Below are 27,631 nucleotides of genomic sequence, written 5' to 3'. Positions count from 1 at the left end.
AATAGTTATAGTTAATTATATTTTATTTGAGATTTAAATAATGGAACTAAACGTTTACCGTCGTTATTAAGATATTTATAAAATTCCTGGATGACATTTTATAATTTTGTTTAACCATTAACTTGGCCTCTAATGTTGTTAAAGCAATTCGATTTTTCTCCTTTCTCCAGGCAGTCCTCATCAGGCTAAAAATGCGCTCCGATGAGGCATTAGAATGAGGTAAGGAGAAAACATACTCGCAAATTTTTTCCAAGCATGGGGATTTATCGTTATTACGAAAAAATTCCACCCATTTCTCCTCTGCTTTTAGACCATCTAACTTTAAGTATTCTGGCGAATCACAAAAAATGGAAAAAATTACAATCTCTTCAAACAAGGCTTCAATTTCTATCGGTAATTTTAATATATTTATTAAATTACAAAAACCATAAAATGATGGTTTCTGTTCCAAGGTCATAATATTTATACACTTGTAAATAGAGTTATTAAAATCAAATCTTGATTGTAAATATTCCAAATTTGTCTTAATAAAAATATTTGCTTCATTTAAAAATACGTTAATTATAGTAATATTTGAACATTTTAATATGATATTTTTAGCAATAGCGCCATAAAATTTATTATCTATTTTTAACTGTAGAGATGAACAGAGCTGTAGCATGATTTTGTGAATCTTTATCAATAAAGAATTTTCTGATTGCAACTGAATATTAACTACATGAAGTAGATTCCCTACATGTGAAACTAATCCCAAATATGCTTCTGACATTTCATCCTCGAAATTTTTTTTTAGCAAAATAGAACATTTTATTACTTAAATCTGTTTGGTATATGGGATATAATATCCACTTCTAAAAGTTCTATTCTTCTAACACAAAAATTTTGAAAATGTCGAGTGGAGCACTGCAATTCTAGATAACGATATAAAATATATTAAGTAATTTAAAATATATTTATAATAATTATACATACTGTTCTAACTTCTATTCTTTCTAACACAAAAATTTTGAAAATGTCGAGTGGAGAATTGGAGAATTTTATAAAAAATATATTTTAGAGCGGAAAAATAAAATAAAATAACTAGACATATTTTTCGAATAAATATTTAAAATTTATTTTAAAAATATAAAAATAATCAAATACTGTCTCTCAAAAATTATTATTTATTTAAAAACATTAAAATGCTAAAAAAAAAATTGTGGGAGAAATTAAAAAATTATGGGAGCTTTTCGTGGGAGATTTCTAATTGTAGGAGTTTTGTGGGAGTGAGATGTATGTGGGTAAACTAAAAAATTGTGGGAGACTCCCACTGATGGGGGGAGACATGGCAACCATGTATGGAATTTAAAAAAAAAATAAATAAAAAATGGTGGTCAAAAATATTTTTAGAATAAGAAATGTTAACTGATTAATAAATATAAAGTAAATAGTAGTTATGATTAAATTAAAGAATTAATAAAAGCAGGTGATTATAATTAATTTTATAAATTAAATTAATGTATTATTTAGGATATTAATATATAGTTAGTTTAATATGATGAAAATTTAAGATTATTTATAAAGAAAAAATAATATAATATATTTAATTGACGGGTGAATAGAAAAATATATATTCAATAGTTAATAAGAAATTTGGAAGAAGGTAGAGTAAAGTGAGTAGTAAGATTATAATTATAAAAGAAGTTATAAATTTAGTAATATCTATTTTGATTTAAGAATTGCCACATCAATAATATGAAATGAAATATAAAATACAAGAATTATTTCCAATTAAATAATTAATTTCATTTGTTGGAAGTATATAACGATATTGAGAGAATTATTGTTCATGCCAAATTGAATTTCAATTTATCCTCAAAAAAACAAAATATAATATATATAATTTAATTTATGGTCAATAGTTGTTTCCATTTCATCTAATTTGATTACTATTTTTCACATTGAATTCCATAACCCAAATATATAGCATTCCCTTTGCATGAAATGAACTCATTTCGGTTCTAAAAATATCAATAAATTCCTAATTTCATAAGAAATTATATTCAGAAAGTAAATTCTTTCGTTGGTAATCTCATCCTTGTTTATACTTTATAAGTTTTAAAAAACCATATGGGAATTATCTGAATGATGTATTTAATACTATAAATATAAAACACAATCTTATCTTTAAAAAAAAAACTTTATTTACTTAATCAGCAATATTATTTATTATCCTCCCTAAATAATATTATAACTTTCAATTTATCTTTTATTTAATTGTAGTGGTGCGTGTGTAAAAAAACGGGAAGAAAAAACATTTACTGAACCTGCTGCCATCACTATTTTTAACCAATTTTTATTATCCTTTTTCATTTTCACCATAATTCAAAATGTTACAAAACTAACAATTTTATTAATTACCCTCAGGATTATATAATTCAATTAATTTCCCCATTTTTTTGTACTACACAGTACAAGTATTACCCAACATTAATGTAAACTACAATATCAAGCAATCGTAAACTATCATATTATAGAAAAACAAAAACCTATATTAATGTTAAATTTTGCTTCTTTATTTTAATCTATGAAATAAAATTATATGAAAATTAACATATCAAATATAATATAAAATAAAATAAAACTTTATTCTACAAAAATAGAGGTGGGACTACAAGTTCCCAAACATGAATAATCATATTTTAAAATATTTGTTTTAAAATATTCTTTAGTATCTGATGTAAGGGCTCTTATCTTGTCGCCTATATTTTTTAAAAATTTTAAAGTTCCGCTTGACATATGTCCAAGGGAAGAGATAACGATTGGTATAAAAACATAATTTGTTAATTTTGAATATTTAATTGTTTTTTTTTCTCTGCTATATCAACCGGATTAGAATTAAAATTTTGGAAAAGAAGATACGCATGTGAAGTTCCAAATTAAGGATTTCCCTAAAGACCAAGGCACGGAAGCTAAGCCATCTGGTCTTAGGCCATCATCTAATGATAAATTAGTAGGCTCCAGGATGTTTGGTATTCGGGCCCTGGTAAGAGAACAGCTAATAAAATAAATTGCTGCATGCCTTGCATGTCTGCCTTGACTATATATACAATTTAGACCATGTCTCCCTTTGGAGTCAACTAATATTTTACATTTGATGCATATGTATGTGGTTGAACTATGTTACATCCAATTCGATGGCCTATGGCAACTCTTAATTGTTCATCTGATAAGAGGTTACCTAGGTTACGACTTGGTAATGCTTCCAACCATTCATAACCATTAGTAGAGTCAGCATTCTGTAATAGTTGGATATACTCTAAAGGGGGGTTTGATGATATTATTTAAAAAATTTTTTTAATTAAAGGTTCGAAAAGTGATTGGTGTGTTAAGATTGTAGGTAAAGCAGCTTCAGGCGGAGCTAAAGATACCCAAGTTATTCATTAAACGCGATGCCAAAAATAAAGAAAGAGATATAAGATTTATCTAAATTACCCATTTTCGAGGGTAATTGTGAGAAACCCCAATTAAAATCTTCCAATTTAATATTTAAAATATTTTCTAATATGCTTCTAAAAAATTCATGAATGCGATTAATAATTTCATCAGTTAAAAAAAAAGGAAGAAGATCTAAAAATATGTAAAATCTTTGGTAAAAATAAATATTTTTTTAAAAGAAAAAAGCTCTGGTGTGAAGGAATTTCTTTTAAAATATTTTCAAGTCCTAATAAGCCTTTGAAAAATTTTTCCACGAACACCTCACAGTTGAAAAAAACTGCTTAAAGGTGAACCGAGAAGATTAATTTCACTTTTTTATGATTATAACCCCTGGACTTCGAGAGTATTTAAATTTAAAAAGCATATTTCAGATTTTACTTAATTTAAAGATTTCTTTTCTATATACTCTATCGCTGCTAGAATATTTTTAGAAGGTCAGCAGATGGTACCCTTAAGTTAAAAGATGTTTTTAGAGAATGAATTAGGGTATACCTAAACTAAAGATGAGAGGGCCCAAAGGGTTACTTGTTGTATACCCCCTCGTCAGGAGGAATTATATATTCCACGAATTTAGGAGGGGTTCTACAGCCATAAGACTGTTCAATAAATCTTGCATAAACTGGGAATTTTTCATAAAAAATTTTTAAAAATACTTTTCTGGATAAAGAATTAAAAGCATTTTTAAAATCAAGTATTCAGACTACAGCGTCTGGAGGAGAATCTTCGATTACGAAGAGAGTGGGCGGCTATTTCGCAACCCACTTTAGTACCAAAGCCTAGTTGATATGTTTGGAACATTTTTGAAGCATGATGTTTGATGCGCTCAACGATTATCTTAGCTAATAATCTCCTAAAAAAAGACCCTATTGCAATCGGCCGAACTCCACCATCACATATTATCCTATATATTTTTCTCCTAATCGAACATGATCTATGCCAAATAACGGTAACCCCCTTTATTAGCAATATTTCATTTAATTTCGAACCTAGATGAGCTAGTACTTTGCCCTAAGCCCACTTAATATTTTTGTTATCAAATAAACCTGCCCAAACTATCTGGCCCACAATAAATTCTTTGATCTAACTGGATTATATCATTATTTTTTAATTAATCTTAACAAATCCAATGGAGGTTCTTCGACCAAGAAACAACTCCGAAGGAGGATACTTTCTCGGTTACAAGAATTAAGATTACAATGAGACATATAAGCCTCATCTTTTTCTTTTCTAGCCTTTCTGAGCCAATTTTTCACAATCGCTTCAGCTTGTCCATTCGAGATGGGATGATACGGTGGGACAAACATGTGGCTGGTCTGTGACTCGGCATAAAACTGTTTAAAATCGTCGCTTATAAAAGCTGTCCCTCTATCGGAAACAATAGTATCAGATAAACCGAACCTAGCCCATAATTCCCTTAATTTTCGAATAACAATTTTTGTTGTATAACCATGTACCTCTTCATATTTTATCCACTTTGAATACAAATCAACTGCTAAAAAGTATAGTTTTTTTATTCAAATCAAAGAAATCGATTTGGATACGCTTTCACGTTCTTTTTGATTTGAGCCAACTACTGCCTACCTTTTTACGGGACATAACGGTGCACTAATTACAGTAAATGCATTTCCTTGTATTTTTTCAATATCATTACCCATACAAGGGACCCATACATATTCATGAGCCCAAGATTTCATATTATCCCGACCCTGATGTCTGGCATGTAATAAATTCACAATTTTACTTGAAATTACGGCCCTATTTCCCCGCATTATACAATCACCCACAATAGACAATTCTTCTTCAATTTTTTTATAAATTTTACAATCATTTTTCCACGGTTTTTTCTCCGTTAAGAATAATTTCATTTGACTCAACTCCTTATCCTTTAAAGTATTGAGTTTGAGACCCTCCCAATTCGTAGGGCCACCCTTTAACATATGCCAATGAGAATAAACCAATGCTTTTATGATGACCTTATTCTTTGTATATCGAGATCCTCGTAGCTCGATCCCAACCTGGATAAAATATCCAGCAAGCATTTTTCTTTGCCTCGCCGATATCTTAATTACACATTAAAACTTCCCACTAATTACAACTACCGTTGTAATCATGGAGACAACATTAATTCCCGATTATCCTTCGTGAACAAATAAATTAATGATTTATGATTAGTATAAATTACAAACTTTTTACCGATTAAATATTAACGGAATTTGGTTAAACCAAATGACCGCTATGCTTCCTGTTCAATCTGGTTTCCACTTCTCGGAAAACTCTAGAAAAAAATATAATTGGTCTTTCCCAACGATCAATTAAATGTAATAATGCACCTCGAACACTTGTGTTAAATGCATCAACAGCTAATATTATTTCTAAATCGTTGTTAAAACATACCAAAATCGGTTCTTCCCCAATTTTCCGCTTTAACATTTCAAAAGCGATTTGTTGTTCACTGGTCCATTCAAAATACTCCCTTTTGTAATAATTTATATAAAGGTACTGCAATCCTTGCAAAATCATCCAAAAGGCTATGATAGTACTTTACCATACCCAAAAACGATTGAACCTCCGCTTTATTTGTTGGCTTCTTAATTTTTATCCAGAGGTTTCACCTCCATCCCATTAATTTGATGTCCCAAATAGATAACTTCTGTTACCGTAAGAACACTATTTTCTCTGCTGGCCCTCAGACCTTTATCACGAATTCTTTTGGAAATCTCTTCCAAACGTTAATTGTGTTGTTCCGGTGAACCAGTAATGAACACATCAACCATATAATAAAAAACTCCTTTTAGTCCCTGAAAAACTGATGCCATTGTAAGCTGAAAAATCGACGCTTACACATTTAATCCAAAGGGTAACCCAGCGTCTACATGGCAGAAAATTTGATAGAGGAAAACCCTCCTCCAAATTCTACTCTTACCCCCCCCCCCCCCCAAAAAAAAAATAAATATTTGCCAACCCACGATGCTATAGTGATATTAATAAAAAGAATCTTACAGTATTTGATTATCAATTTTTGGATTTAAAATATAATACAAGTCAAAAATTACCCTCCAAAAATCAATACCTATCCCCCCCCCCCAATAATTAATGCCTACCCATCTAAAGTCAATATCTACCCCCCAAAATCAATACCCACCCCTCAAAATGCCAATATATTTTGGAGGCATTTGTCTCCTATCCTACCCGGCCATGTAGACACTGGGGTAATCTACAAAAAGCAAATAATCCTTTAGGAGTCGTTATCGTAAACAATTTACGAATTTCCTCCATCAGAGATAGCTGTAAATACGCCAAAGAAAAATCATCTTTGAAAAATATTTTGCACCCTTCAAATTGGCAAAAATTTCCTCAATTCTAGGCAATGGATATTTTACTTCCACAACCCCTGGATTTAAATAAATTTGGAAATCGGCACACAGCAACTTTCCATTAGATTTTTTCACTGGAACCAACGGTGTAGCCCATCACTATATTCAATCGGAATAAAAATCCAAACATTCACCCATTTGTCTAATTCGTCTTCTATTTCCTTTTTCCATTCAAAAGGTTGGTGAAAAATCTTCTTTAAGTTTAACGTCTACTTAATAATCATTAAGACGTCATAACATTACCTCAAAAATTATAATATATTTTAATGAAAATATGTATAACATTATTAATGTAATTTAACTCATTAATTTCAAATTTATCATTTGATCTTTATCAATTATAATATTTATTTTAGAGCTACTTGGCTCTATCATTACTTTTACCGGATATTCAAGTATATGATTATTAACGACAGGACTTTTCCTTCGTTCAATAAATTAGAACACTCAAGTTACGAGAACAATGACATGGTTCATTTAATCATATAGTCATTAAAATTTTTATATGTTTTAATCGGCTGATTTATATTATTCTACCTGAAAAATTAATTTCATTAAAATCTAAATTCATGCATAAATTCAGCTCGGAATTTAGAGGCTTTTAATATCATTAATATATTTTTAACAATAACCATAAGGATATTTTCCCCATTTAAAATTATTATAACCTTTTTTATTCGGATTACAATATTTAACATTTTTCATTTTTTCAACATGATGATAATACAAATTTCAATCATAATCACTCCTCTTATGAGTTATATTTCATTTTACAGACATCATGCATTGAGCCATGGTATCCTTAATTTATTATATCCTCAGGATTTTTCACCGCATTATATTTATTAAAAAATATATTATTATAATTCACCAGTTTCTCGACCATTATATGATTAGATCTGCAACCATATAGTCAGTTTGCCTTATTTGACACAATTCATGGCTACATGTCCAGATTTTTTGTATTTTAAACAAAAGCGCGAATCATCATTATCTAATTCTAACACTTCAAATTTATCGTGGTGCTATCTGAAATTTTTCTTACATTAGAATTCCCCAATACAGGCATTCTTTAAGGAGAACCAACACAAAAATTTGTTGTTTTACGATGCATGTTTCAGCTTTATGCCCCTTATAACGACATCGGTAACTAAAATATAGGTGAGAATAAACTGGAATATATAAATTATTTGATAGACAATTTAATTCAGGTATGAACATATCAAACAGCTAAATAAATCTAAACAAAGAAAATAATGAGTTATATTTCATATTGAGCGTCATATTTTTATGCTGTCTTTGTTTCTTTTTACCATCCTTTATATATGATATTTATTTAATATGTTAATATAAAATAATAAAACAATCATTTATTTATCAACGTTAACAATTTTAAGTTAATCGCTCGAAGTGTTAACAAAATAATAAAAAAATTATTAAGCTAATAGATAATATTATAATGTAAAATAAAAGAAATAATAAAAAATCAGTCCGTAAAGTAAAATGATACTTTAGGGTAAATGGAATATATTAACATTCCACCCTCCAAAGAAATCCGGCATAGATTTTCCTTGGACATGTAGAGTGGACTAACAAAGTGTAAATCATTGTTCATACGAGTCCCTTGACAAAATCTGTTTTAGCCAAGACCATTTCCACGGGTTGTACCTTGCCCTATGGTTTTGTTGCCACGCAATACGCCATTAATGTTCATCAGGGCTTATGATGTCTTTAAAGCCAGCGCACAATCTCATGGTGCCATCTCTCTTAAAAACAGGTGTCAGTGGACTTGCCCATCTGACTTGAAATACAAGATCTATGATACTATCCTTTAGCCAAACACCCAACTCACGAGTCATTGCGTCAATATTGGTATATGGTACTGTCCTAGGAGATATGATTCTAGGCACAGCATCATGCTTCAAGTGAATCTTCACGTCTAATCATTTTGGGGTTTTGGAGCGTGTTGACTCAAGGTTTTTTTCATTGTCGAAATCGCCTTCTCAAGATCATCGTCTACATTACCCACAATGAATGATTCTAATATATTATCGAGGGCATGGGACGATACACATCATAGCAGGGGGCTGCCATCGTACACTGTCAGCCTCATATCAGTCTTGCGTGTCGTGGCTATGCCTACAGCCTTAGCTGTGTGCCTCAGTAATATCGTGTACCTGGTGCCGGTGTCCACTTGCATCAATGTGGGTATGTCGTTGATGCTCATTGTGATGCTGTATGCATTATATCTCATGTCAATGACGCCCAAATTTTCCACTTCCAGACTCTGAAGATTGTACTCTGACGTCTGTGTTTATGACATCCTCATCATAGATTTCTTCGATGTTCATAATATTGATGGTGTCCGATTGAAAAGAACGATCTTTATGATCATAAGGTTCTAGTTGTCATTGTTGTAATGGATGAGCCTAGGCGAATATTTCGGAAAACCATTGCTGTTTTGAGGGTTATGTCTAAGATGAGCGTAACGTGTATGCCCACCATGTCTTTTAATGTGATGTGTCCATTTATCATCTCTTATATTATGCCATGTGCAATTATTGAGCATTTGTATTTTTTTGGTTAATATTTTGAAATTGAAAAAATAATTTTATGACAAGAAATCTAGGATAACCTAATTTGCTAAACATCGACCAAAATTTATTAAAATGTAATAATAAGACCCCCCCCCCCCCCATTATTATTTAATATAATATGTATTAATGAAATCATGAGGTCGAGTCCGATATCATAAACCAGAAATCATTTGGTTATGGATGGGCTTAGTAAAACAATATTAAAAAAAATTTTTTTAGAAGCAATTGCTTCAGACCCCCCCCCCCCCTCTGTAGGGGCCTCTGATACATCTTGGTATATAACCTTGATTACATCTTTCAATTCTTTTAAAGTAACAAACCGATCTAACCATGAGGTTCAGGGGCAATAAAAATAAAAGCAACGGAACATTCTGAATGATCATCAATATTTACATTCAATTAACCACTTTTAGTTCATTCTTAATTTCATTTAAAATATTTTCCAATTCCATTATTTTATTCAAATAATTATCCGATGCAACAGAATCTTTATTCAATTCATTAAATATTTTTCAAATACACATGTATTACTACTTTTACCCTGTTCCTTCAGTTTCTTGAACATCATATTTAATTCAACATTAATATTGTCCATTTTACTAAAAGAAACAGTTTCAGATTTTTTTCTACATTTCTTTACCAAATGTTTACTAATTAGGAAGATTATATATAGTATGAAAAACAAAAACCTATAATTAAATTGTTAATTATATCACATTTCTTTTTAAGTACTTTATAATACAAATCTTTATGGAGTGAAACCTTGCTAAACATATCAGACCTATTATAATTAAAAACCATGGCAGTTTTCTTTTAAAATTACCTTACAAAATTTTTCAGTAGCTTAGTTGTGTTTGATTTTTATTTTAAATGTATATATAAAAAAAAAACTTGGGCGGTTTTGGTAAACCACAATTACCTGGGCTAACAATCCTGGTCAATCCCGTACCAATATCTTATTCCTGTCTTATTACTTTGCTCACTTAGATTTTCAATTAAGCTTTATAATAAAGGAGGACACGGTTCAAATCTATTAAACTTTTTATTTATCAATTTTTCAGTAAGTCAAAAATAATGTTTTTTATATACAACAAATTTTATCCGATAATTTAATAATGAATTTTATAATAATTCAAAATAAACTTTACATCATCGAAAAAATTATATATTTTCACATATCAAGATAATCACATTATTATTATTTAATTCCGACTAATCAACAATACGCAATATTGTTGATTGACGGTTTCCTTATAATAAAATATACTCTTAAGCCTAGATGAAACGGGGACAGCCCGGTTCGTATAACTGGGCTAAGTGGAGATTTGGTCCGAGCCTGCAACTCTCTGATTTAAATTATGATTTTTTGAGAAAGGGGTCATTGTTGTAAAAGAACTGCAATGTTTAAGCTAGATATCTGCAAAGTTAGGCATATCGGGTTCGGGCCTAATATTTAAAAAAAATCGGGCCGGGTCGAACCTTGGAAATTTTTTCAAATATATCTAAATTTATCAATTTTATATTGAATTTTTTATGTAAAATAAAAATATTTGAATTTATTTATTGAAACTAAACAACATATAACATATGTCTTTTATTTTGAGTAATTATAAAGATTAATTTCTATATTTAAATAAATTAGGGCCGGGCTGGGTAGGTAAATTTTTTTAACAAAAAAATCGAGTTCGGGCCGGGCCGGCAAAACTTTTTTTAAAAAAAATTCGGGCCGGGACGGACTTTAAAAATTAGGCCCGATGCAGATTAAGCTATTTTTTTAAAAAATATGATATGATGTAAGATATTCAAAAGAAAAAAAATACCAAAAAAAAGAAAACGAAAGTAGAAGAGGATTACCAAAAGCAGTTGATAGATCAGAAGAAAAAACAAATAGACACGGAGAAGGAAAAAAAGACCAAAGAGGAAGCCGAATCAAAGGCTAAAAAGGAAGCCATGAAAGCCCGGGCAGCTCATTTCGAATAATTTTGCCAAATAAACATTTTTCTTGGGAAGATATTTTAAAAAAATTTTCGAATTTAAATTTTTTTTAAAGAATTTGTTAAATTTATTATTAGGGCGTATAGCAACAAGGAAAAATTATATTAATTTTTTTAAACATACGATCGCTAAAGTATATCCATACTTTTATGTGTATATGTACTATGCCTTATTATATTTATATAGAATCTATGTAATGTAATTTACCAACTTATTATTCTTTACACTTTGTAAATTATGATTCCCGCACGAATAAAAGGGTAAATAAACCATATCAAAAATCGCATTTATCAGATTTATAATAAAGATTTTCTCTACTAATCTTTAAGAAATTTTATTGAACTTTTTCCTTTTTATCGAAGAAATTATTTATTATAAATAATTGATTATAACGAATTGTCAATCAATTTTTGTATATTTTTAATTAGTTTATTTTTATATCTTTTAAAACAAGAAAGTTTTTTAGAATTTTAATATAAAAAGTATTTTTTTGTTAATTTTAATTAAAAGTAAAAGGTTTTTACCATGAAAAAGAGGAAATTATTTGTATTGATTATAAATTATTAATTGTGAAATGAAATTTAAATAAAAGTCGTGAAACATGAAAATTCGTAATTTAATATTAAACAGGGCCCATAACTTTGAAACGTTTTATAGTGAATTTTTTGAATTTATTTTTATTTCGTTAATGTAATTGCATAAAAATGATCACATAAGCAATGATGTTTTGATAAGCATATATATATAGGTTATTTTAAATGCAAAACCAAAAAACCTATTTTTTGCTTTGTTTCCGAGCCCTAGATATAGGGTTTATGGTTTCAATGATAATATAGAGCATTGTTTCAATCATTTTTATTTAATTAATAAACAGATAATAATAAACTTTTTAAGACAAAGAAAGATACTGAGGAAATTTACTCATTTTTTGTTCATTTAAATAAATAACATTCTTCGGATATTCCCAAAGTAAAATCAAGCAGATACTTATAGCCATTTTACTAATATCAAACTTGATCCCACCAAAATATAGATATGGGCTAGGCTTAGATTTAGTTTATATTAAAAAATAATTTCAGTATGAGTTACTAAATAATTTATAAATATATTATCCGCAACCGAGAAATGGCAAAACACCTTATTCCATTTAATAACATATTTTATATATTTTTTTAATAAATTTAACAATTTTATTTATATATAAAAGGAATAAGTCAACATGTTTCGAATTGAATATAAGAATATTTTAAACAAACAAACGTTAATAAAAACAGGTATTTACAACATTTAATAAATCAATCTTTTTCAAGGTTATTTTGATTAGATTCGGGATTCTTCGTTTTAGACGTTGAGACTCTAATGTGAGTATAAGTGACCTTCTTCTTATCGGAGTTTGAATTATCGTCTTTTTTATCGCTCTCGTTGCTACTGTGATTATGATCGTTTTCTTATATAGTGATAGTCAATTTTATTATTTACTTTATTTCTCTTTCCCCCTAAACCCATTCTAGAAATATTAACGACCATTCCGGTCTGGGCGATAAACTATATTTAAAAACATAAATAAAATGGATTTTAAATCTTATAATTAGGCTTATTCAATTTAAATCTCGTTTTGTGAACCTAAACCCAACGCCGTTTCCTATAAACCCGATCTGAACCCATAAGAAAAATTTGGGGTTCGGGTTCGTGCTAATTTTTTTAAACAGTTGGGAACTCAAGGCCAAAATCTTTTAAAAATTATTTTGTAATTTTTTTGTTTAGTTATATTTTTTTTGAAAATTTTTGAGAGGGCTCTAAAAAATTTTGATAGGGCTCGTCCGGTTCTTGAATTTAGACATTGGTCGACCCATACTATTCCAAAATTAAAACATAGTATAAAATATTAAACAAATAAAATTGTGAGTAGAGGAAACTGGGTTTAGGTAAACCCCGATGCTAGAGGCAAACCTTTTAATCTCATTTTAAAAATAAATAGACTAGAAGGATTAAATTTTATCCTAATATAGATTTTATCGGTATGCATTTACAGGCATAAAATCTTTCGAAATAATAGAATTTTAATTTTTATTAAGTTATATAATATCAGAAATCTGCAGGCCCGGCACTAAACCCGGGTATACAAGCCGGGGGCTATATATTTTAAAACAAAATATTTTAAATCGCCATTATTAGCCATAAAAATTAATAAGTATAATATATTTTTTAAAAACCGGGCCAGACCTGAAAATACAAAACCCGGGCTGGGGTAAAAAAAATCTTAAAAAACCGGGCCGGGCCGTGCAAATGTTACCTTTGCAGGTCTCTGATTTGTATATAATTTAATATTTACAGCAAAGTTTTAACCCTCTTCTATAATAATTTGGGAATGTTTTATGAGTATCTATTTTGTCTAGATATTATTTCAATTAGTGATCTGCATTGGGCCTAATTTTTCAAGCCCGGCCCGGTCCGAAATTTTTTTAAAAAAGTTTTACCGGCCCGGCCCAAACCCGAAATTTTTTAAAAAAAAGTTTGCCGGCCCGGCCCGAACCCGATTTTTTTTAAAAAAATTTACAAACCCGGCTCGGCCCGATTTATTTAAATAGAGAAATTAATTTTTATAATTACTCAAAATAAAAGACATATGTTATATGTCGTTTAATTTTAGTTTTTATATATAAAATCAAATATTTTTATTTTACATATAAAATTAAATATAAAATTGATAAATTTACATATATTTAAAAAAAAATCCAAAATCCGACCCGACCCAATTTTTTTTTTTAAATATTAGGCCCGGCCCGAACCCAATTATTTTAAATAGAAGGCCTAACTTTGCAGGTCTCTAATTTCAATCATGATTTTTAATTTAGAGCTAGTGGGGCTTGCCAAACCCTATACGTCAATTATGGTAATAAATATGAAAAAAATATTTCAAAACTTTGAAAAAAAATTCCATGGCTGTATATAATTGGCAGGGTTGGAAAGTTGGTCAATTGACCGTCATATACTCCAAAATGTTATTGGTGAATAAATATATTGATTTAATTAATTAATATGTTTAAAGCATTTATACTCTAAAATGTTATTGGCAAATAAATATATTGATTTAATTAATCAATATATATTTAAAGCATGTTTATCAATCTAATTAAATTACAATTTATTAAAAGTATATTTTCATCAAGGCATCGAAATTATAATTTTATATAAAATATAAAATTTTCATATTAAAAGATTAGAATTTCATAGAGAATTTTTCTCATTATTAATTTGATTACATCTCAATATATAAATAAATATAATAATTTTGCTAAAGCATGGTTTTAGAAAATTACTAATTCCCAATTTATATTACATTATGTATAATTATCCAAACAAGATTGGCATCGTCAATAATATGTAAGGAGCAAATATAAATCTGCAAGAAAGTTCTGAAAGTAACTGTCGAAGAAGTTGAATATTTGTGTAAAAGATATTACCAAAAATATATTAAATGAAGAAATATTTTGGAGGAACAATGTATAATTTTGAACAATGTATAATTTTGAACAATGTATAATTTTAAACAATTCATTAACATTTAGCTCTCTAATTGTTGTATTTGCAAAGGGATATATGTACCTTGGCCCATGAATTTGGAAAACACATAATTCAATCATGCCATGATTTTATAATTTTTCCACCTGGAGAAAAAAAATAAAGATAATGTTGAAAAAGAAAAAACAATCCAAATACATGTATTTATTGGATCCCCAATATAAGGGGAACATCTTACTAGTAGTGAGTTTGATGAAGCATGTGATATAATTAGATATGTGCGCCGCCGGTCAAATGCGCCGCCGCCGATGATTTTGACCACCTGGACGCCGCGCGCCAATATCGGCGCTCAACACGCTGCCGCCGATGTAAAAATTCGGCGGCGTGATACATATTTTTTATTATTTATTTTATATATTATTTATGAATATAAGAAAAATATTAAATATTTTTTGAATTATTAAAAAATGCGATTTTATTTTTTAAAATTAATAAATATTATTTGCTATAAATTTGATTTGTAACAATCCTTATTCGCTCACTTTGGGCAGGTTTGTGACCAACGTGCTAGATAAAATAAGATTAGGACATTAAATTTGAAAAGGTAAATCTATATTTTATTCTTTTATTTTGATTCAAATTTACAACTCGTTATATAAAATTTATTTTTTATTATAATAGAAATTTTATTTAATGATTTTTATTTTGTTGCCATTATAACATATATAAAAATACCAGGACTAAAACAATTATAATGGATGCAGCATTGCAATACCCTGTAACAAAATATAGTATATCCTTGCAAGCAAAACCTTCTTTTGCATGGAAACATTTTGGATCCTTAATATTAAAAACTGACACAAATAATAAGAGAACCAGTGTTGTTACAGATAAAGTCTTTTGTAATATATGCTTGCAAATAGCACTTGATAAAGATGGTGAGGATGAAAATAATTCTTCATTTTCAGAGTAAATTTTTTGATTATTTTATAAATATTAGTAAATTTTTTAATTAGTTATCCAATCAAATCTTTTTCAAAAAATATCAGCACATCAAATATAATAAAACATTTACTTGACAAACATGATTTATCATGTAAAGAAGAAATATCTACAAAATTTAAAGTTATTTTTCAAACCTATTGTAAAAGATACAACTGACCCTATAAAAGATAAAAATTGGATTCTGGTAAGGAATTATGTTCTCATGTGTTGCAAGGATTTAATGCCATTCTCTTCTATAATTAATACTGGAATGCAAGATTTTCTAAAGGTTATTTGTAAAATCATTATAATTTTTTATAGGGCAATCTTAATTTTTATTTGTTAAGATATTTAATTATTTTATAACATCCCACATTTAGAATTTTTTATGGCATAATATTTTATTATTAACTTTTTATTATGTAGAAATATGGCATTATTTCAGATGCCAAAGAATTACCTGACAGAACTACACTTAGCCGGAGTGGATTAGATGATGTTTATTTATCAATGAAAGCATACATATGCCAACAAATTAATGTAGGTCCTAAATTTTGTGCTATAACTTTTGATATGTGGACAGACAAATATAGACGGCGAAATTATATCACCTTTACTTTTCACGAAATAGATAATAATTTTAATATTGTATTTTATACATTGGCGACACATCATGTCACCCAAAAACATACCGCTGAAACTATTCTTTCCGAAATAGAAAAAGTTGAAAATGAATTTGATTTAGGGTCCAAGAAAATTCAAATGGTTACGGATGCAGGACCCAATGTAAAGAAAAGTGTTCGTCTAGGAGAATATGACCATCATTTATGTTTGGGGCATGGATTACATAATCTAGTGACAGTCGATGGAATAAAAAAAGTTAATAAAATTGAAAATCTCATTAAAAAAGTTAGAGAAGTTATAGTTGCCTTAAGATTCAAAAAGCGGATTTTGAAAATGTAAACGATATAGAAAATGTTTTGAATCGATATCATAGACATCGGATATTTTAGATTTGGATGATAATGATCCTTTTTATGAAGATCGTTTGGGGTATGATGATGATAGTGAAAATCAAAAATCATATGAAAAAAAACATAAAACCTTAAAATTAAATGTGCCTACATGTTGGCATAGTATTTTAATAATGCTGGAAAGTGTGACTGGCAATAACAAAAATCCTATAAATATTCTATTAAATAGAATAGAGAAACCGGATCTCAAATTATTTAACTCCGATTGGGACTTGGTGTATGAACTTTTAAATTTTCTTAAAACCTTCAAACAAACTGTTGAATTTTTATCTGTCCAAAAAGGAGTTACTATAAATTTAGCCTTATTATTTCGTAGTGAAATTAAAAATCATTTAATTGTAAAAGAAAATTATAGTCCACCCATAGCATCCCTTAAACAAAATATGCTTACTAAATTTGATCATAGATTTCCAATAACCGATCTTCAGGTAGTATTTTAAAATACATAAATTATTTTTTATACATTATTCTTTTTTTTATTTTTTTTACTTAGGTGTTAGGAGCACTTTTGGATCCTCGTTTTCAATCAATAAACATAGTAAATGAATATTTAAAGGAAAAAAATATTACTCCGGTTGAATTTTTATGTCAACACGCTACCTCTCTACGGTCTTACACGGACGAATTAAACGAATGTAAAACGACGGAAGTTGCTTAAAACTCGATTATCTTAAGTCATTGGCTACGAAGCATTCATCTATTCAAAACAATAACCTGGAACAACAACACTATTTAACTAGTTTAGAAAAAGAGTGTTATTCATTATTTTCGCCTTAATTTGGAGATGATGTCTTAGATTTTTGGAAGATAAGAGCATTGGATCTTCCTAAACTTTCAATATTAGCTAGAAAGGTCCTGTGCGTTCCAGCTACAAGCACACCCAGCGAGCGTGTATTTTCTATAGCTGGGCTCACTCTGAACTCTAAAAGATCATTATTATGTCCTTTAAATCTTAATAAAATAATATTTATTCATGATAATTATAACTTAATAAAATCATTAAATTATAGTTAAAACATAATAAAGTATAAATTTTATTTTAAAAGTCTTTCCAATGAATTTATAAATTTAATTTAAAAAATTTAAGTTAGAAAAATATTTGACGCCGCCGCCGATTTTTGTGGCGGCGTCTAAATCGATTCGCCGCCGCCAGCCGATCATTTTAAAAAAAGAAACGCCGCAGCCGAAAATGCTGTCGGCGCACATGTCTAGATATAATACAAGAATTAGGCATTCAAGTGGATGATAATCAAAATATTTTCATGATATTGATATCAGAGATATAAATAGCTAAAATATATGGAATTTCATAAAAAAACAATCAGATTTCGGGCTCAAGTTGTTGGAATGGACTTTGCTTACCTTGAAAATTAATAGTGTCTAATATTTTAATAACAATTCCTAGTTATACTTCTTTTTCAGAAAGAAATGTGTCTGTTTGGGGTATATTCATATGAATAAAAGAATCGATTGAAGATTTCGGCAACCAGAATATTGGTAAGAGTATATAATAACTTAAGATTGATTAAAAATATTAAATGAAAATGATAAAATTGAATATAAACAGAACAAGACTCTGCCATGGAGAGGGAAACATTAATTATACAATTTAAAAAAATATAATTTAATATTACTAGATTCATTTTTTTACTATTATATAATATAAAATAGTTAACATTGTTTTAAAAAACATTTATTTGAATTACCATATTTGATCTAAGTTCCAATTTTTATATATAATTAGCTTCAATAAAAGTATTAAATTTTAAACAATAAAATTATTCTATTCGTATCATTAAGTATAAATAAAATGCATTTCAATTCATTATAGCCTAAAAAAACTAATGGTTTAGGAAGCCCCTTGTAGTAGTTTGCCTAACCGCGCTGTTGGGGCTTGTTTGGCAAAATTTCAACTTTTACAAAAAAATTCCAAAAATAAGATTATATATAAAAATATTTACAAGGCACCTTTATAAAGTATAGTTATAGGTAGACATGTGCGCCGATAGCATTTTCGGGGGCGGCGTTTCTTTTTTTAAAATGATCAGCTAGCAGCGGCGTCAAATATTTTTCTAACTTAAATTTTTTAAATTAAATTTATAAATTCATTGGAAAGACTTTTAAAATAAAATTTATACTTTATTATGTTTATAACTATAATTTAATGATTTCATTAAGTTATAATTATCATGAATAAATATTATTTTATTAAGATTTAAAGGACTTAATAATGATCTTTTAGAGTTCAGAGTGAGCCCAATAGAAAATGCACGCTCGCTGGGTGTGCTCGTAGCTGGAACGCACAGGACCTTTCTAGCTAATATTGAAAGTTTAGGAAGATCCAATGCTCTTATCTTCCAAAAATCTAAGACATCATCTCCAAATTATAAGGCGAAAATAATGAATAACACTCTTTTTCTAAACTAGTTAAATAGTCTTGTTGTTCCAGGTTATTGTTTTGAATAGATGAATGTTTCGTAGCCAATGACTTAAGATAATCGAGTTTTGAAGCAACTTCCGTCGTTTCAGATTCGTTTAATTCGTCCGTGTAAGACCGTAGAGAGGTATCGTGTTGATATAAAAATTCGACCGGAGTAATATTTTTTTCCTTTAAATATTCATTTACTATGTTTATAGATTGATAACGAGGATCCAAAAGTGCTCCTAACACCTAAGTAAAAAAATACAAGAAAGAGAAATAATATATAAAAAATAATTTATGTATTTTAAAATACTACCTGAAGATCGATTATTGGAAATCTATGATCAAATTTAGTAAGCATATTTTGTTTAAGGGATGCTATGGGAGGACTATCATATTCTTTTACAATTAAATGATTTTTAATTTCACTACGAAATAATAAGGCTAAATTTATAGTAACTCCTTTTTGGACAGATCATATGATTTGATTTTCACTATCATCATCAAACCACAAACGATCTTCTAAAAAGGATCATTATCATCCAAATCTAAAATATCTGATGTATATGATATCGATTCAAAACATTTTATATTTTCTTATTTTTCAAAATCCGCTGTTTTGAATCTTAAGGCAACTCTAACTTCTCTCACTTTTTTAATGAGATTTTCTATTTTATTAACCTTTTTTTTATTCCATCGACTGTCACTAGATTATGTAATCCATGCCCCAAACATAAATGATGGTCATATTCTCCAAGACGAACACTACTTTTCTTTTGGGTCCTGCATCCGTAACCATTTGAATTTTTTTGGACCCTAAATCAAATTCATTTTTAATTTTTTCTATCTCGGAAAGAATAGTTTCAGCGGTATGTTTTTGAGCGACATGATGTGTCGCCAATGTATAAAATACAATATTATAATTATTATCTATTTCGTGAAATGTAAAGGTGATATAATTTTGCTGTCTATATTTGTCGGTCCACATATCAAAAGTTATAGCACAAAATTTAGGACCTATATTAATTTGTTGGCATATGTATGCTTTCATTGATAAATACATATCATCTAATCAACTCCGGATAAGTGTAGTTCTATCTGGTAATTCTTTGGTATCTGAAATATTGCCATATTTCTACATAATAAAAAGTTAATGATAAAAATATTATGCCATAAAAAATTCTAAATGTGGAATGTTATAAAATAATTAAAATTAAGATTGCCCTATAAAAAATTATAAAGATTTTACAAATAACCTTTAGAAAATCTTGCATTCCAGTATTATTTATAGAAGAGAATGGCATTAAATCCTTGCAACACATGAGAACATAATTCCTTACCAGAATCTAATTATTATCTTTTATAGGGTCAGTTGTATCTTTTACAATGGGTTTGAAAAATAACTTTAAATTTTGTTTAAATATTTTTTCTTTACATGATAAATCATGTTTGTCAAGTAAATGCTTTATTATATTTGATGTGCTAATATTTTTTGAAAAAGATTTGATTGGAAAAGTAATTAAAAAATTTTCAAATATTTTTAAAATAATCAAAAATTTTACTCTGAAAATGAATAATTATTTTCTTCCTCACCATCTTTATCAAGTACTATTTGCAAGCATAGATTACAAAAGATTTTATCTGTAGCAACACTGGTTCTCTTATTATTTGTGTCAGTTTTTAATATTAAGGATCCAAAATGTTTCCATCCAAAAGAAGGCTTTGCTAGGAAGGATATACTATATTTTGTTACAGGATATTGCAATGCTGCATTCATTATAATTGTTTTAGTCCTGGTATTTTTATATATGTTATAATGCCAACAAAATAAAAATCATTAATTAAAATTTCCTATTATGATAAAAAATAAATTTTATATAATGAGTTGTTGAATCATCAAAAATTAATAGAATAAAATATAGAATTACCTTTTCAAATTTAATGTCCTAATCTTATTTTATCTAGCACGTTGGTCACAAACCTGCCCAAAGTAAACGAATATGGATTGTTATAAATCAAATTTATAGCAAATAATATTTATTAATTTTAAAAAATAAAATCGCATTTTTTAATAATTCAAAAAATATTTAATATTTTTCTTCTAATTAAAATTCATAAATTATATATAAAATAAATTAATAATAAAAAATATGTATCACGCCGCCACGCCGCCGAATTTTTAGATCAGCGGTGGCGTGTTGAGCGCCGACACTTTTTGGCGCGCGGCGTCGGCGTGGTCAAAATCATCGGCGGCGGCGCATTTGACCGGCGGCGCACATGTCTAGTTATAGGTATTGATTCATATATTGTTCTCCATAATATTTAAAAAACATAGGAGTTATAGCCGATTTTTCAAAAATCGGTTCGACTAGCCCCAGTCTCTCATATTTATAAATGGAAATGCAATTTGCATTTCTAACCAATTAATATAGCTAATTTTAACAACCATCATAATCATTCATTCCTTACCTCGTATCAATTATCCTCTCTGACCAATTTTTTCATATTTCAAGATGGATATTCAAGGGTTTTGAAGTAGAGCAACAATGCTTATGGTTCAACGTTTTTAGTGCATAGGTCATTAATGTGATTGGCAATAGTGCCCCTATCCTTCTCTTTCAATTTTTTTCCTTTCTTATTTTGCCATAATAATAATTTATCATTTTTTCTGTGGTATTCAATCCTAACAAAAATGTAGGCCTTTCATTTTATAGGCGCAATGATATTCGCGCTTTTCCGTTATATACCAAATTAATCCCTAGTCGAAACTATATTAAAATTCTGATGAAATTACATGTAGAGATTTGGCATGCGAGAGTTTTTGCATATTAATATTTATTCAACTATACGTAATGATAATATATTATAAAATTAAGTCGTTTTCAATAGCAGCAAAATATAATAATGTATTATATCATTATATAAAACTCATTTTAATATAATAAAATAAACAATTTAAATTAAAGATAATTTGTAATAATATATAAAGGCAATTTAACCATAATTTTACTACGAACTCAGAGTCGTTCATAAATTAAGGTTAATTCTATAATGGCCGTGATGGTTTTTTCTATTTTCCGTTCTTTAAAACCTTTAGCCGCGTGATTTTTTTAATACCCCCCTTCTTTTCCCAGAAGCCTTTACCTTAATAATAATGATATACATATAGTTACTTAATAGGCATTTATTATTAAAAATTGCGCTACCATTTTTAGCGATATGATCATGATAGTGACAATCGTGGCAGAGCTCACTATCATTATCGTCATCGGATTCGCTGGATGAAATTTGGCTGCCGGAGGTAGGTGAAACATCGTTTTCTAACGTATCAGGTTTTTCGTAAATACAGCAACCTATGTGGATATATATTTTAAATTATTTAAAGATGAATATTAGTAGTATTAAAAATATCTTAATAAATTTGAATTATAAAACATTTATTATATATGGCATTTTAATAGCAAAAAAGTTACTAAATTCAAATAGTTTAAACCTTATATTAATTGGATAGAATCCGTGATATTATTAATAAGTTTTTTTAAAGGACAAGTGTTATAGCTAAAGGCTCGGACAAAAGGCAAGATTTTTTGGCTAGCCAAAAGCAAAAAATCAATACAAAAACGCCATTTCTGAAAAAAAACCCAAAAGCAAAATTAGAAACTAGAGAAAATCAATTTTCATAAATTTAACATTTATTTTTAAAATTTTTAAATAAAAGCAAAAAATTATATCATAATGTATAGTTTTTAATCAATCATTAATTAAATGATGAAAACCGACACTCATAAAGAACCATTTTTTATGCTCCCAATTTTGATATCTCTAAAAGTATAATAGCTAGGATGCTGAAATTATGCTTAAATATAAATTATATAATTTGTATGCAAAATTTTGTAAAAATCGAATTTCGTCCGAAAATCTGTTTTTTAGGTATTTTCTGTCAACAAATAATCTTTTCGCTTTCTAGAATATTTTACTCGTGACTCTAGAACACTGGCTAACTTTTACTTGTTAATTCATGCTAATTCGCCAATCATAAGGCTATGCAAACGGTCTACTTTTTAAAAAAATTATTACTCGAAGACTAATTTTATATTTTTTTTCAAAACGGAACAAGGAAAAGGAGAAACTATTACATAATATTTAAATAAATTAAAGATAAAAGCAAACACTTGTGATTTTAAAGAGATGTAGTATTATGTGATAAATTAGTGTCGGGAATTACGAATGGAAAAATATTAATGAAGTTAATCAGCACTCCAGACTTGGCATGGAAAAAGGTTATTCAAATAGCTATATCAATGAGATGAAGGAAATGCTATATACATTATCTGCAGGAAATGAGATAAATAAAATTACAAAAACAGTGACAAGGGAGAAGAAGTATAATTATAAACCAGTATCAAAAACTATTTGTTATTGTTGTGGATTAGAAAACCACATAAAATCAAAGTGCCCAAATTTAAATGCACATAATTGTGGTATAAACGGACATTTACAGAAAGTATGCAGAAGGAATCGTGGTAAGAAAGAATATAATCGAATAGATGTACCAAAAAGAGGGTGAGAAAGTTTTTAGGATTGGGATTCTCCAGAGGAGTTCTCAAAAAATGTGAGGTTAAATTATTGATAGATAAAATATATATTAATTTTTTAATTGACACAGGATCGGCAGTCTCCATTTTGAATAAGAAGACGTTTACCGTTTAAAAATACCAATAACAGATATTATTTTAAAATCTTATAATAATTTAATGATTTAGAGGTAAATGTTGTATATTACCCGTTAATTATAAAAATAAAATTATATATCAAGAATAATTGTAAACAATGGTATTAATTTGATAGGTAGAAATTTAATAATAATAAATCAATGTAATACAATTAATCTGGTTTGGGGGGATAGTATTAAACAAAAATTTTCATCATTATTTATTAAGAAATCGGTTTATTGAAAGATTTTAAACCATGCTTATCGGTAAAACCCAACCCCAACTTTCAAGGTCTTAAAAGCAGATCAACACCATGCGCGGAAGACAAAATTGGAAGCGGAATTACAACGATTGGAGTTCATGGGAGTTTTAGAAAAACTGAAATATTCGAGTATCGCTTCCCCGATCTGTGGTGACTTCCGACAGATGGTCAGTACAAATATTTTGATTGATCAATATCCTATACACAGAATTAATAAATTAGCCATACTTAGACCTGTGCGCCGCCGGCAATTTTATTCACGCCGGAACAGCCGCCAATTGAGATCATCGACGCGAGCCGGATCGCCACCGATTTTTTTTATGGCGGCGGGGCGGCGTATATATCATATTTTATTTCCACATACATAACATATTCACATATTCATTATTTTTATGGACTTACACGTTTTAAACCACCCTATATACAATTATGAAATAACCTCTCTACTAATCATAAATCAAGTTATGTCTGGAGGTACTTTGGGAATCTTATTTTGAAGAATGAAAATAAGAAAAGCACAATAATGCCTGATTATATTTATTGTGAACCTTGCTTAAAATTGGGGAAAAAAGATGAGGAAAATTCGGATAAACATAATCCATTTTCACAATAATTTATTTTAATTTTAGACTTATATTTATATACAATTTATATTTTTGTTAAGAAATAAAATATTTTAGTAAAATATAAGTATAAGTAACATTTCTCGACACTTAGTTAATGTTCATAAAATATCAGAAATAATTAATAATAATAAATCCACCAAAGTCTAAAAATGTTTTTAAGCCAACACCGAGATGTAGCAACAATATAAAAGATGAAAAATGGCCCTTAAGCTAGTATTATTTTATTATTATTCATTTTAAATTTTTAACTGGTTTATTAAATTAATTTTATTAAGCTTTATTTTGAAAGTTCAAAACAACTAAATTTTTAGTTTGTTTATTGTCAGCTCTATTTTGAGATCTTTTTATATAATGTATAAACTTGATATACAAATTAAATTAATTATGTAAAGCTTTATTTTGAAAGTTCAAAACTTAATCAAATTTTTCATTTGTTTCATTCCAGCTCTAATTATTTTATTTTTTAAATATCTTTTTGATGTATAAAATAAATATGAAATCTAATAGGGCGAAATTATGTTTTGATGTGCTGCTTAGATTTAATGTCGATTCTATAAACAATAAAATTTTAATAAAATGATTATTAATAAATAAATTGCTTAAAAAATTAGAAATATAAAATAATTGATTCCTAGTCAGAATTGCCTAATAGGACAACCATTTGTCGGGGTGTATTAGATATGTTTATTTATCTATAAAAGCGCATATTTTAAATCTGATTGATTCTGGACCAAAATTCTGTTATATCAATTCTGATTTATGGACCGATTATTTTAAGCGCCGAAATAATATAACATTTATTCATAATAATTTAGATGAAAATTTTGATTGAATATATTTTACTCTGGCAACTAGAAATGTGACACAAAGTATACTGGGGAAACCATATTATCTGAGATTGATAATATTGAAGAGGAGTTCCTTTTAAAAGTCAAAATAATACAAATGGTAACTGATGCTGGGGCCAATGTCAAAAGAAGTGTCAGATTGGGAGATTATAAACATCATTTATGCTTAGGGCATGGACTTCATAATTTGGCTACAGTTAATGGTATAAAAAAGTTGCCAGAATTAATATTCTCATTTAAAAATTAGAGAAATTATTTCAGCCATCAGATATCAAGTAGCTGATTTGGAATGTGAAATTAAGGCTAAGCATCGTAAATGTCTGCAGACAATTTATGAAATAGGTCATATCTTGAATATTAATGATTCTGATCCATACCTTGATAACCATTTTATATGTCTGATGAGGCGGATAATAGAAATGGCATTGCACCAACCAATCTTATTAATACAAACTTTAACATTAAATTGCCCTACACGCTGTCACAGCATATTAATTATGCTAAAAGTATTCGCTGTGAACAAAATTCCTATAAATAATGTTCTAAATAAAATAAAAAACAATCTTTAAAACTCTTTAATAATGAATGGGATATGATTGATGAGCTTTACGCGGTATTAAATCCATTCCGAAAGTCGGTGGAATTTATTTCCTCCCAAAAGGGACCGACAATAAACTTAGGATTATTAATTCGCAGTGAAATAAAACCCATATACAAATTAATAGATCTGATAGCTCAGATATTATTTGCTTAAAAGAAAATATAAAAAAAGTTTGACCATAGGTTCCGCATTGAGCTTCAGGTTATTTTATACTTATATTAATAAAATTATATTTTAAACAGTAAATATTAGCGACTCTACTTGATCCCAGATTTCAAAATCTTAAAATTGTTTCAGAATATTTAAATTTGAATTCTACGACATCATTGCAAATTTTAATTAGATTTTAAAACTTTTAGAATGATAGAAATAGAAATGCACATTGTGAGATTCAAGTTGAAGATAATGAGCAAACATCCAGTTCTTATATAGCCAAAATAGTGTAAATATTCCCTCCCAAGCAACGATTATAACAACATTAGTAATATAGGACAAGAATGTCATATTTTGCTCAGCCAACATAATATCCCAGAAGAGGATGCATTAACCTTTTGGAAAAAAAAGCAACGGGAACATCCTAGGCTTGTTAGCTAGGAAGGTTCTGCCGTCGATTGAGATATCGGCGCACAGGTCTAGCCATACTAAATAATGGATCTAAATATATGGTATTAGATATATCAGAAGAAATAGTACTAGATGAGGAGGCGAAAAAGATGTTAGTGATGAACACGCCAGTGGAATATATCGTTTCAATGACTTCTGTTTGGGGTAGCTTCATGGCCAGCATTTTTCAACAAGCAATGAATTCGTTATTAAAAGGACTACCTGGGATAGAGGTATATTTAGACGATATAATAATTACTGGGAAATCAATTGAGATTCATAAAGGAAAAGGTCCGATCAAAAAAGGAAAAGGGTCGATCATAAAAAAAAGGTTCAATCAAAAAGAAAAAGTCCCAGAGGCTTAGGTAAATCCGATCAAAAAAGGAAAATCGTTATTTTTAAATATTTATCAATTTTCTTAAATTTTTATTATTCCTTTTTATTTTATTTCTAACATTTTGCGATTTCTTTAAGTCATTTTTAATCTTTATTTTTCTTATCTTTTCTCAATTTATTTTTTTTCTCATTTTCTGATAATTCATTTTATCTTTTTAAAAATAATTTATAAATTTTC

General features: G+C 28.4%; 2 protein-coding genes across 5 annotated transcripts in view; one reads left to right on the top strand and one right to left on the bottom strand.

Moving 5' to 3' along the window:
- Positions 1–11,557, top strand: part of LOC135924908 (EF-hand domain-containing protein D2 homolog) — a 28,523-nt gene extending 16,966 nt beyond the window's left edge. The window contains exon 7 of the mRNA XM_065460037.1: positions 11,279–11,557. Within this exon, the coding sequence (XP_065316109.1) occupies positions 11,279–11,428 (150 nt within the window). The 3' untranslated portion in view covers positions 11,429–11,557. The remainder of the gene's footprint in view (positions 1–11,278) is intronic.
- A 1,106-nt stretch (positions 11,558–12,663) lies between these two features.
- Positions 12,664–27,631, bottom strand: part of LOC135931766 (uncharacterized) — a 48,180-nt gene continuing 33,212 nt past the window's right edge. Inside the window, exons 3-4 of one of the 4 annotated variants that reach the window (XM_065469058.1) lie at positions 22,612–22,758; positions 12,664–12,890 (exon numbers count right to left, since the gene is read on the bottom strand). In XM_065469058.1, coding sequence (XP_065325130.1) covers positions 12,739–12,890; positions 22,612–22,758 — 299 coding nt within the window. In that variant the 3' untranslated portion in view covers positions 12,664–12,738. Of the gene's footprint in view, positions 12,891–14,740; positions 15,112–22,392; positions 22,550–22,611; positions 22,759–27,631 lie in introns of those variants that run through there. The other 3 variants (XM_065469057.1, XM_065469060.1, XM_065469059.1) reach the window with 3 other exon arrangements.

The sequence above is a fragment of the Gordionus sp. m RMFG-2023 genome, chromosome 1, assembly GCF_954871325.1.
Source record: "Gordionus sp. m RMFG-2023 chromosome 1, tfGorSpeb1-WG-v2, whole genome shotgun sequence".
In the NCBI taxonomy this organism is placed as follows: Eukaryota; Metazoa; Nematomorpha; class Gordioida; order Chordodea; family Parachordodidae; genus Gordionus; species Gordionus sp. m RMFG-2023.
This window is presented reverse-complemented; position numbering and strand designations above follow the sequence as displayed.